At 46.8% G+C, this 12,167-nt stretch overlaps 6 protein-coding genes across 6 annotated transcripts; 3 read left to right on the top strand and 3 right to left on the bottom strand.

Moving 5' to 3' along the window:
- Nucleotides 1-1,664: 1,664 nt before the first annotated feature.
- LY89DRAFT_741566 (uncharacterized protein) lies at nt 1,665-2,562 on the bottom strand (the record flags this gene model as incomplete). The annotated part of the gene is made up of 3 exons (XM_018220727.1): nt 1,665-1,835; nt 1,889-1,963; nt 2,017-2,562. 3 exons carry the CDS (start codon nt 2,560-2,562, stop codon nt 1,665-1,667), a joined length of 792 nt encoding a protein of 263 aa, XP_018063075.1.
- Nucleotides 2,563-3,105: 543 nt separating this feature from the next.
- Nucleotides 3,106-4,296, bottom strand: LY89DRAFT_599031 (uncharacterized protein; the record flags this gene model as incomplete). Its single annotated transcript, XM_018210068.1, has 2 exons — nt 3,106-3,177; nt 3,256-4,296. The coding sequence occupies 2 exons, from the start codon at nt 4,294-4,296 to the stop codon at nt 3,106-3,108; spliced, it is 1,113 nt and encodes a 370-aa protein (XP_018063074.1).
- Nucleotides 4,297-4,798: 502 nt separating this feature from the next.
- Nucleotides 4,799-6,290, top strand: LY89DRAFT_690745 (GroES-like protein). The gene is made up of 2 exons (XM_018216157.1): nt 4,799-5,237; nt 5,283-6,290. Exons 1-2 carry the CDS (start codon nt 5,047-5,049, stop codon nt 6,211-6,213), a joined length of 1,122 nt encoding a protein of 373 aa, XP_018063073.1. The 5' UTR covers nt 4,799-5,046; the 3' UTR covers nt 6,214-6,290.
- A 218-nt stretch (nt 6,291-6,508) lies between these two features.
- On the top strand, nt 6,509-7,252 carry LY89DRAFT_599306 (uncharacterized protein; the record flags this gene model as incomplete). The annotated part of the gene is made up of 3 exons (XM_018210086.1): nt 6,509-6,794; nt 6,872-6,956; nt 7,012-7,252. The coding sequence occupies 3 exons, from the start codon at nt 6,509-6,511 to the stop codon at nt 7,250-7,252; spliced, it is 612 nt and encodes a 203-aa protein (XP_018063072.1).
- A 303-nt stretch (nt 7,253-7,555) lies between these two features.
- On the bottom strand, nt 7,556-8,112 carry LY89DRAFT_324978 (uncharacterized protein). The gene has a single exon (XM_018206735.1). The coding sequence runs from the start codon at nt 7,993-7,995 to the stop codon at nt 7,690-7,692; it is 306 nt and encodes a 101-aa protein (XP_018063071.1). The 5' UTR covers nt 7,996-8,112; the 3' UTR covers nt 7,556-7,689.
- Nucleotides 8,113-8,292: 180 nt separating this feature from the next.
- On the top strand, nt 8,293-11,312 carry LY89DRAFT_599037 (putative beta-mannosidase; the record flags this gene model as incomplete). The annotated part of the gene is made up of 2 exons (XM_018210069.1): nt 8,293-8,576; nt 8,810-11,312. 2 exons carry the CDS (start codon nt 8,293-8,295, stop codon nt 11,310-11,312), a joined length of 2,787 nt encoding a protein of 928 aa, XP_018063070.1.
- Nucleotides 11,313-12,167: the final 855 nt, after the last annotated feature.

Raw genomic sequence — 12,167 nt, 5'->3', positions numbered from 1 at the left:
CACCAGCAAGCAATGTTCAAGGCATTCCGATTGGCTTGTGCGACGGAGTCCGTACCATGAATATCGGTGAATTCAAAGCCGAGGAGAGAGATATTCCCATTCCATGGCTGCAAGTTATCTCTCATGGCATGCGGATTAATGGCAACCGCGACCTCGAGCTCAGTATTGTTCTTCATAGCCCAAAGGCCAAGTATCCGAGCAGGTTCTTCATCGGCGGGGTTGGGATGATCTCTCGCGGCTTCCTCAACCTTGCCAATATCTCGAGCAAAAGTGTTATATTTTCTCTTAAGGTTGTTCGGGATTGGCGCAGGACTCTGCTTGAAGTGAAAGGGCTCTGGAAGATGCTGATGGTCGTAGGAAGTTTGGTTTGGCTCCTCTGCTGAGTTCAATTGGAGATTGGAGAACGAAGACACAAAGAGCTATGTAATTCATCAGCAAGTAACATCTTGGGAGGTTCAATGAATTATTACTTACCGTATCCTGCGAACTAGGGGTCAAAGTGTTTGCCATTGCAACAAATTTTGGAGACTAACGGTAGTATTAGCAAGTGTCGAGACCAAAATTAATGACTTCATTGACGTACATGAATAAAGTCAATGACAGCATTTGCGACTTCGATGCCGCTATCCCTTTTCTTCTTGTGCAGTGCCGATTTGAAATCCTGTTCGAGTCCCGAGATAGCCAGATTAACATGGGCTCGGTGTCTGATTCCATCGAAATAGTCTTGCGCTCTCTCGATGTGAATCTTTTCATGGACAATGGTTACTTCGGCCTGAATACCAAGCTCATCGAGTTCTCTGTTGATTTTCGCAAGTGGCGCAAGTTTAGGAGCTCGCGGGCGACGCTTTCTCAGAGAAGTGTTGCCAGACATCCTGACGGGTTGGAAAGATACCTTTGTTCTTGGGATGTTTTCTGAGCGGTTGATGCTGTAAATTCTGGAAGCTTTGGGAGTTGAAATTTCTTTTACTCGCAATATCGAGAGGTGCCTCTTAGCGCAGAAGCTAGCAAGTGTTCAGCTTCGATTCACCTTCAAAACATCTTTCTGTATGACACCGCACCTCTAATTGACTTTCAAACAATGCTGTACGCATTTTTCGGAGGCACCATGCATGTTAGCTCACGATATTGAAGTTAGGCTATGCGCAGCATCATCAATAAGTGTGACATTAAAGTTTTTATACCAGGATTTAAAGTACCCCGAATGCACAACTGCCAATCCTCAGAATCGTCTACTCCAAGCCTGCACTACATCTCGCAATCATTACCATCTAAGCTATCTTCGAGTCAATAGCACAATTACAGTCACCAAGAGCGACTAGCGGCCAGACGCTCACCTAGGTTCCTAACAGAAACCATCATCACGTGGTAACATGACGAAGTGTAAAGCTACTTCCTGTAGAATGGGCTAAGAGCAGCACTTGTGATATTCAGTGGAGTCTTCGGAGAAATTAAAAACCAAGAGGAATCGTGATCCAATCACCAGGGCACAAGCAGATTTATTGACAAAGTGAGAATTCATGGTTTCCAAAACATCGCTTTACGATGTGGTATGCTGTACACGTTCCAAAGTTGAACTTAAAGTAGCGAATAAAGATCCTTTATTTCCTAATCCTTCCTCTCAATCTAACCTGCTCTCCTCCCGGCTTCTAAATGGGCAACCGCTATCAGCGTTGGCGAATTGGGAGCTCCAATGTGAAAGTGAACGGAACATTTTCTTTACTAATATTCCTACTTTGTGCCATATTCTGAAACGTGTTCGAAGCCGTAGAATAGTCGGTAGACTTGCCTCTGTTGACTCGATAGGAACCATTACTTCGCAAGGTTCTTCGCTTGTTCTGCAAAGATTAGAGACGATTCAGACAAGGAGCAGGGTAAGATTATTACTTACCATCATTCTCTTGGGAGTCATGAAAACCCTCGGGTAGAGTTTTTGGAAAGTTTGTTGAGTTCTAGTAGTGTTTGTCTGTTCAAAGGCTTAGTTGACAATTCCAACATCCTTTTCCATAAAGCACTTACCGGCAAGATTTCGGGCTCTGGAAAGACAGCCAAACCTTCTGTGTCTCCTCTCGAGAGTTCTGAGCTCGAACAGTACTCGTCCCATATGACTGTTAGAATAGGGTGCAAGACGAGAGCATCTGAGCTTACCAATGACATCAAGCCAGCTTTCATAAGTTGCGCCCCATACAAAATCCACCAACACGCCATATCTGATGCTTGTCGCCTAGCTCTGACCTTATTACTCGAAGATATCGGAGTAACAAACCGCTTTTGCAATACTCGAACCTCGGCGTACCATCGCGCAGATCCATCAGCATTAGCGCAGTCCCTGACTTTGAGATATACTGGTTTGCTTTGCCGATTTGCCCAAAGCGTGAGGAATTGGGTAGGATGTTTGCTTCCAAGAAATCCTTCACAGCAGCGCTTCTTATGTGGGCGATGATCGATGCGCTCTCGGGTGCTGTCCAATGCGCAATTCAGTTCTTGACTTCTTCGCTTGAGATGTCTGCGAGCAGCTGAAGCCGGAGCATTGAAAGCGCAATCTGTGAGTGACATCTTGGACATTGTGGTTGAGTTTTCGATGCCTTGTAGATTCGTAAACGTTTGCGTAATGAAGTATTTAGAGTTGAGAGAATTGCGTGGATTTCATTCATGAGGAATTGGGAGACATGAATAGCGGTCATCGCCAGTACCACTTAAAGCAGACTAGTGCGCAATAGGCGACTGCCCCTATTCCAACCTCCAAAAAATGGTGGTATTCAATCTTCAGTTGCAAGTATGTTAGACAAGAATTAGACAGGCAATTTTGTTCATGATGGAATTCAATGCGCTGAATAGGAATGACTTCCGGCTGGAATAATTCTCAATAGCATAACGCTCCCATCCTCTGCAACCTCTATTATTCCGCCCGAAGCCAAAGGTATCCGAGGAAGCATCGATCGACAACTTTCAGTTCGAGCTTGGAGGAGGAACAGAACCCTGTGGATGGGCGCAACCTGGTGATATGGAAGACATGTGAGAAGGATCATACTCATAAGAGACACTCGAGTTCCTAAAACGCAAGAATAGGCAACAATGAGCCCATTTCTGTTTATGGTACCTACGATCCTATACCAGAACATTCAGCAACTGTTCTCCCTTGTGCCATCTTTCAACATTCTCAGCTTGTTCCTCGTGCCACTGTCATTCGTCAGCATGAACCACCTCTCTCCTCTCCTATATATCAAAAAGAGAAGACAAAGAATGATGAGAACTCACAATTTGCATAGTCTCCTCCTCGACGTAGCCCATATGCGGACTCAACAACACCTTGCCTCTTCCCTCCTCACCCCACTTTACCGTCCTCCACTTACTATCCAACGGCAGCGGCTCAATATCAAAAACATCCAACGCCGCACCCCGAATATCTCCCTTCTCAAGAACCGCCATCAGCGCATCTTCATCGACCACTGGACCTCTGCTGGTGTTGACCAAAAGCGCACTCTTCTTCAACCAGCCCAGCTCCTCTTTTCCCACAATGCCTCTACTACGCTCAGAGAGCACATAATGAACAGACAACACATCCGCCTCCTTGAACAATTCCTCTTTGGAAACAACTTTAAAAGTTTTCTCTCCATCCTCATCTTCCACGTCCAAACCCAACTCTTTCGCCCTCTCATCAGCTTTCTCTTGCGTAAGACTCGAGCTCCAGCAAAGGATCCTCATCCCAAAGCTCTGATACATAATCTTTGCACAAGTACCCCCAAGTCTCCCAAGGCCCAGTGAGCTGAATGTCTTCCCAGAAAGCCCTGTGGCGAGACTAGTTTCCCATCCTTCTTCTTTTACCACCTTATCATCCCATGCGAGACCTCGAGCTAGGCCGAGGATCAGGGCAATGCAGTGTTGGGTGGTAGAATCTGGCCCTTTTCTCTTCTTCCCAGCTACTTTGGTACTATCACTCCTTCCAGTCCCTTTTGCTCCTGTCACGTGGATTCCTAGCTCTTTGCATGCTTCCATGTCAATGCCTCTATTCCGAAGTCCAGTCGTCGGCAAGAACTTCAAGTTTGGAAGCTGTTGCAACAACTCTTTTGAGAATAGTGTGCGCTCCCTCATCGAACAGATGACAGTGAATGGCTTAAGCCTAGCAACAAGTTCTTGCTTAGCATGATCAGGGGTGTCGGGGTGGTTGTATGGGAGTAGAGTATCACGAAAGATTGTTATATCGAAAGCAGGCTTGAGGCATTCAAAGTGCGGCGCCGCTATGCCTTGATAGTCGTCGAGGACAGCGAGCTTGATAGGACCTTGTGGAATTGGAGGCATGGTTGCTAATTGAAGTGATTGTGGCGGGTGAGGTGTGGTGATGTTGAAAGTAGGGCTTTTGAGATGGTGTACTAGGAGACTTGCTGAGAAGCTGATTGATGCGCTACAATACGAAACAAATATCTTTCACTCCTGAGTCGAATGATTTTCTTGCCAAGATACGAAGGAATTGACGGATATCCGTTGGAAGCCGATCTTGACAATCGTGGAGGAGCTGGTGCGGGGCAGCCGAACATCGGACTTGTTGAGCCTCATGAAGTACTTCGTCAGCAAGTGCACTCCACAATCAATAGAGGCAAAATGGTAGCGACAAAAGCCATGGAAGTTTCCTGTCACGAGTTGAAGGAAACACTATTCCGGTGGGGGGTAAACGGGAAAGAGATGGCCCGTCAATATCATTGGCGCGCATGAAAACTACTCTCATGTGGATCACAGCCATCGTCGGCTTAAGGTCCCCCGACTTTCACAAGCCCCGCCACGTCTCGAGCACGGCGGAGTGAGGTCGGGATACCTCCTCTCTATTCGTGGATTACCTTCACAAGTCTCGAGACGAGGGAAGGTTTTCCATCTTTGCTTTTGTCAATTGAGTTACTGTCGTGGAAGCCCGGATAATTCAATACGTTAGCACTTCTCAGCCAAGAGGTCAGTTGACTATTTTCTGCCACCTCGGACGCATTGCCAACTGTCCCACCTATTTATCCTTTGTGAAGACTCTTGATAAAACATTCTTTGACAGCTAGAGTTGACGAAATGACTCCCTCAGCAACAGAAATTCTGCCTGTTATGGCAAAGGTGTCAAAAGCCAATATTGGGGTGTATACAAATCCGGAGCATAAGTTGTGGGTTGGGGAGGCAGAGCCATCTGTCGAGAGCGTTGAGAAGGGCGATTCTCTGAAGCCAGGAGAAGTGACTGTTGGTATCAAAAGCACCGGTATTTGCGGGTGAGTAGAAAGCCGAGAGAAAATACTTATTCTGACGTTCCATAGATCAGATGTACATTTCTGGCACGCTGGTTGCATTGGCCCTATGATCGTTGAAGGCACGCACATTCTGGGACACGAATCTGCAGGAGTCATCTTAGCAGTCCACCCTTCAGTCGAACATCTCAAAGTCGGAGATCGAGTGGCTATCGAGCCTAACATCATCTGCAACGAATGCGAACCTTGCTTGACAGGCCGATACAACGGTTGTGAAAAAGTCCTCTTCCTCTCTACTCCTCCGGTCCCTGGACTACTTCGCAGATATGTCAATCACCCCGCCATTTGGTGCCACAAGATTGGAGATATGTCGTTTGAAGATGGCGCATGCTTGGAGCCGCTGAGCGTTTCGTTGGCAGCGATGCAGAGGTCTGGTGTCAAGCTTGGAGATCCAGTCTTGATCTGCGGTGCTGGTCCAATTGGTCTGATCACTCTGTTGTGTTGCCAGGCTGCCGGCGCTTGTCCGCTGGTGATTACAGACATTGACGAGGGAAGATTGGAGTTCGCAAAGAAACTAGTTCCAACCGTCACTATCTTCAAAGTGGAAAGAGAGTCTGCAGAAGCATCTGCCAAGAGAATTGTGGAGGCTTTTGGAGATATCGAGCCTGCTGTTGCGTTGGAGTGTACTGGAGTGGAAAGCAGTGTATCTGCTGCAATTTGGGCAGTGAAGTTCGGAGGAAAGGTATTCGTGATTGGAGTCGGGAAGAACGAGATGACCATGCCCTTCATGAGATTGAGTGTTCGAGAAATCGACCTACAATTTCAGTACAGATACTGCAACACATGGCCACGGGCAATTAGACTCGTGCAAAGCGGTATCATCGACATGAAGAAGCTGGTAACACATCGTTTCCAACTTGAAGACGCTATCAAGGCCTTCGAGACAGCTGCCAATCCAAAGACGGGGGCGATCAAGGTGCAGATAAAGAGTGAGGATTGAGGTTGTGCATAGGAGGCAACATTAGAGATGTGTTAATAGCATTTAGAATTGTCAATAATGCAATTGTACTTTCCAGTGATTTGATTGTTTGAAAAGAAATAAATACTGTATGTGAAGCTTGGACATTCAAGAGTTGTGCCTCAGGCCGCCGCAAGCTTCCAAAAACTCCCGAGCCACCGAAAAAGTTGAATGCTTTCGCGCGATTTCATCCATCACCAATTGCAGGCCCACCACTCGTTCTCGAACCTCGAGAATTGTTTCCTTGATCTCGTTGGGCGCGCATTCTCCTCTCATCATGTCGATGGCCGTGTCTCGTGCCGTCTTACGGCGCTCTGCGAAGCTCCCTTTCGGACGAACACCTGCACGATTTGAGTCGACAGCTAGCAAGGCCAGTGAAGCTGCGAAAGATACCGCATCAAAGGCATCTGAGAAGGCGTCGGATTTCCAGAGCAGAGCTTCAGAAGGTCTTTCGAGGGTCAGCTCTGCCGCTGGACCGGCTATCAGTGGAGCTGCGAAGGGGTTGAGCAATGCTCTCGGAAGAGTTGGAGGCAGAACCGGAAGATTAATTGCTTTCGTTGAGCGTGAGTAGCATCTGGGACGACTCAATCGTTGAGATATTGAAGGCAAGATGGCTCAATGGCTGACGTTGAATGAATAGGACAAATCCCTCCCACCATTTACTACGCGCGGGTTGGATTGGAGCTATCAAAGATCGTTTTCCAGGGCCAGAAGATGACACCTCCGTAAGCTGGATCTATACGGGTAACATTAGAGATTGAAAACTGACCCTTCGTCTAGTCCTGTCTCTACCTTCCAATCATACTTCCAGCGTCTTGTCAAGAGCTTCCGAAATCCAAGTGCTCTCCTCAACTCAACGCCGAATGCTACCCCCTCCAACGCTCTACAATCCTTTCGAAACATCAACACAGCTCAATTGGTATCTGGAGCCGTCATCGTAGCTGAAGTCCTAGGATTTTTCACTGTTGGCGAAATGATTGGCAGAATGAAGTTGGTTGGATACCGAGGCGAGCACCATTAGACCAAATAGGAATCGGATGGGACAGAGCTGGGTGGAGTGTTTACTGGGAGGTTTGGGCGGGAGGCAGAATGTAGAGCATTTCTATCCGTAGCGAGAGAGCTATGGATATTTGATGCTCTATGTTGCATTGCACATATCCTGCAACACTTTTTTTTTGTATGTCTGTACATCACACATCATAAACAGCATAATGGAGGGTTACACTATGCCTGCTTAGAGAGGAGGGTTTTCAAAAGCCATGCTTTTCCATGTTACTTGCAAGTTGTGATGAAGTACAAAGCAGTCACTACCTACTCGAACAATCTGCATTGGGTGTAATGCCACAGCTTCTGGTATTTTCCAGCGCTCTCAATTGCTTATCACCCATTTGAACTTCACTAGGGATCGATTCTCCGAATCTTGGACATTCTCTGAGGCAGAAGTACAAATACCAGATATCATGTCATTGGTTTGAATTCAGCCACACACAAAAAACAGCCACACTCAGAAGAACACTTCTTTGAAGATAACCGGTATAGACCTCGAATTTTTATACGCCTCAAGAGCCTCCTGATAATGCTCGAAGTCTTTACGTTTTGCGAAGAAAATGTTACACTGTTCCTAAACAGGTTCGAACCGAGGGGAAATGCTGCGAGGTCTGACCCAGTCACAGCACTGAGCTTCCCCCATTTTCGACGAATCACCAAATTTCTAGCGTCCACTCTCGAGCTCATTAGCCCCGCCAGCCACAAGATTTGGCTCATTGTAACGTGCCACCGACTCCGCACCAACTCCCTGTGTGTATGTAATAATTCTCTACGTATAATTCAGGTACGAGTATTTGAGTGACATCATGCCGGCTAATGTACGTATTTGCATCTGTGCCTTCGGAGCCCAGCAGTAACCATTTACGGCAACTTCCTGGTACTCTGAACGCGGGGAAGATTGACAAAGAGGGGCCTTTAACTCTCGACTTATAAGATCGAGACGAGGGGATAATGGCGTTCCCTCAGTCTCCTCTTCTCAACCTCAATGTTTCCTCTCTCTTCAATACCGCTGCTATGAAGTTATCATCCTACTTCCCGCTTTCATCACTATCATCCGCGTTACTAATTGGGACGGCGATTTCTCAAAGTGCGAGTGTATTGGATCTCAGTACAGCGAAATGGACATTATCGAGTCCTCAAAACGAAAGCATTAAGGTTTCCGGAAGTGTGCCGAGTCAGTCGCACTTGGATTTGTATGCTGCAGGGGTTATTCCTGATCCATATTACGGATTAGGAGACTTCGACTTGAGATGGGTGACTTATTTGAATTGGACATATGAGGCGGATTTGAGTGGACTGTGAGTTGTTTTCCCCTTGAAACTTCATTATCATTATGCACTTGTTGGTATGCAACGACATGAGCATGGCAGATTTACATGTCATTGAGACGAGAGGTCAACTCGCATTTCCGAGCTTCCAGATTTTGCCGCGAGGTTTAGTGACTGATTTTACCTGTCACTACTCTCCCATACAAGACTTCCTCTAAACAACAAAACTCTACCCTCACATTTCAAATGCTGACTGAGCACAGAGACACGAGCAACGGACTGTCAACATGGCTACTATTCAATGGCTTAGATACTTTCACGTCAATCTCACTTTGTGGGCAACATGTAGCATCCACCAATAACCAGTTCCGGCAATACTATTTTGACGTCTCCAGCATACTGAGCTCCTGCTCCAGTTCTCCATCACTCAGTATTAACTTCGGCTCATCGGTAAACATCACAGCTGACATCGCCAACGAGCCTGGTCAAGAAAAATGGCCATTCGCGGTCGAAGGTCTCTTCGAATTCCCAAATCGGCAATTCATGCGGAAAGAGCAGAGTGATTTTGGTTGGGACTGGGGTCCAGCTTTTGCTCCTGCTGGAATATGGCAGCCCGCCTATGTTGTTCAGTTGCCGTCTTCTAGCATCTACGTTCGGAATACGCTGCTCGACATATATCGAGAAGGCCAGCTGAACAACCTTCCCCCAGATCAAAGTGCTCCTTGGATAGTCAATGCCAGTCTAGATATCTTGGGAACTGTACCAAGCACTGCATCGATGAGCATCGAGATCATGGATATAGACAACACAACTGTCGCGAGTGGATCTCTAGAGAACATCCTGATTTCAGATTCGACTATTACTGGAAGTGTTACAGTTGACGGAGAAACTTGCCAATTATGGTGGCCAAATGGTCTCGGGGCTCAGAACCTCTACTACTTCAAGATTACTGTCACAGACGGAGAACAGATCCTTGCGTCGGTGACAAAGAGAAGTGGGTTCAGAACGATCGTTTTGAACATGACACCAATTTCTTCTGCTCAACTTGCACAGGGAATTGCTCCTGGTAACAATTGGCACTTTGAGATCAACGGTCATGAGTTCTATGCCAAGGGCTCAAACTTCATTCCTCCGGATGCTTTCTGGCCCAGAGTTACAGAAACGAAGATGCGGCAGTTGTTTGAATCTGTCGTGGATGGCAATCAAAACATGTTGCGTGTTTGGGCAAGTGGAGCATATTCTCCAGACTTCCTTTACGATATCGCAGATGAGATGGGTATTCTGCTTTGGAGTGAGTTCGAATTTGGAGATGCTTTGTATCCAGTCAACGAAGAATTCCTGGAGAACGTCCGTGAAGAGGCCAATTACAACGTCCGGAGAGTCAATCATCATCCCTCTTTGGCACTTTGGGCAGGCGGCAACGAGCTGGAAAATTTAGAGTTGCCAGAAGCAGAATACTATGACCCAGGAAACGACAAGTGGCGTCAAGAATACGAACAGCTTTTTCTCGACGTCCTTCTCCCGTCTGTCTATGGGAACACCAAATCAATCTCCTACATACCCAGCAGCACCACAAACGGGTACCTGGTCCTCAACTTCTCCCTTCCAATACCGATGATCGAACGCTACAACAACGCCACGCCTGGATCAATCTATGGTGATACTGATCACTATGACTATGTCTCTTCAGTCGCGTTCAACCTCTCGTCCTATCCCGTAGGTCGATTCGCCAATGAGTTCGGCTTTCATTCCATGCCAAGCTTGCAGACATGGCAACAAGCCGTTGACCCTGACGAGCTATACTTCAACAGCAGCACAATCGTGTTACGAAACCACCACTACCCCGCAGGTGGCACTTTCACAGATAACTACCGCAACTCGTCATTAGGAATGGGCGAGATGACAGTAGCTGTGGATCAATATTACCCAGCTCCGAACCATGCCGACTCTTTGCAGAACTTCTCAGCTTGGTGCCACACCACGCAAATCTTCCAGGCTGATTTCTATCGTTCACAGATCACGTACTACCGTCGCGGTTCAGGCTTCAGAGAACGACAATTGGGAAGCTTGTACTGGCAGCTCGAGGACATCTGGCAAGCTCCTACATGGGCCGGCATTGAGTATGATGGGAGATGGAAAGTGCTTCATTATGTGGCAAAGGATATTTATCAGCCTGTCATCATCGCTAGCTATTGGAACTACACAACAGGAGATCTCACTGCGTACGTTACTTCCGATCTTTGGACCGGAGCAAGCGGTACTGCATCACTAGAGTGGTATGGATATGATGGCTCATCGTTGGCTCCAAAAGTCGATATCCCATTCACTGTTGGAGCATTGAATACAACCATGGTCTATGAGGTTAATACGAATTACATACCTTACAACTTGACGAACGCTTTTCTGAAGATGAACATCACGACTGCTGGAACGCCTGTCAATACCAACGATACTCAAGTCTACAAGCACGAGTACTACTTCCACGCCCTCGATCTGTCTCAAGTCAAGCTCCAAGATCCGGGTTTGGTTCTGTCATACGATGAAGGAAGTGGAAATTTCACAGTCGAAGCAACCACTGGGGTGGCGGCCTGGGTCTGGCTCGATATTCCAGCTGGCACATTGGCGAATTTCGACAGCAACGCTTTCTGGCTTTCGCCATCAGATGGAAAGAAAGAGATTGGAGTGACCGTCAAGAATGATACCAGTGCTGGGAAGTGGGTGGAAGGTGTGACGGTGTCCAGTCTTTGGAACAACACTCTGGCCTGATAAACTCATTAGCAGGGGCCAGACATTATGGAATTTAAAAGTAGCATTCTCATTTTGGTAGTCATGACTAATGATGAGTGATTCAATCTACCCAAAGCTACAAGTGGAGCGTGAGACATTGAATATTCATAATTCATGCACTTTCAAAGTTCTCAAATTCAAACATTCTCCTTGGGCAATTGCTTGTTAAGTCATGTTTACAACTCCGTGCTTAACATAAGGTCTTACAATCTCTTACCCTCGTTGTCATATCAGCTTCGAGGACATCCAAACCTCAAACCCTATATCGTGTCTTAAAATCCATTGAAAACTCCTTCATGAAACGGCAGCAATGCTAAGGGTTGACAACAACCCGTTGATTGTGCAATTCACAATAGAACGACAACTACAAGTGATCAACAACAACAACATCAATCTTGACAGCAACCATCTTCCAGTCTTCAAATTTGTCTTCCAAAAGTCCTTCTATATAACACCATAACATTACCCATCTCCTCAATTGAAGCCCACACCGCAGTTGCTCCCGGCTCACTCTGACTCTAGCAGCAGTGTTCTCTTTCTGACTAAAGAAAGAAAAGGTACTGCTGAGAACGCGGCGCTGGGGCTTTATACCCCATCAGGCCGCGAGGCTGCAGCCTGATCTGTTTAGCTCTATATTCACTCAATCCGAACGATTCTCGATGGTAGGACGTCTTAGTTGAGGAAAGCGCTTTACTTTGTTTGTCATGTCGCTGCAGCGCTGATCTCTTCGGACTGATGCTTCACTTAACTTGAAGCAGACCATCCTTTACGCCTAAACCTAGCCTGAGGCTTTGTCTAACGTTAGGGCTTTACCTCGTTACACCTAATGGTACA

Source organism: Mollisia scopiformis (genome assembly GCF_001500285.1).
Source record: "Mollisia scopiformis unplaced genomic scaffold LY89scaffold_31, whole genome shotgun sequence".
NCBI classification, from domain to species: domain Eukaryota; kingdom Fungi; phylum Ascomycota; class Leotiomycetes; order Helotiales; family Mollisiaceae; genus Mollisia; species Mollisia scopiformis.
The sequence above is the reverse complement of the archived record's forward strand: the minus strand, read 5'-3'. Positions and strand labels throughout refer to the sequence as shown.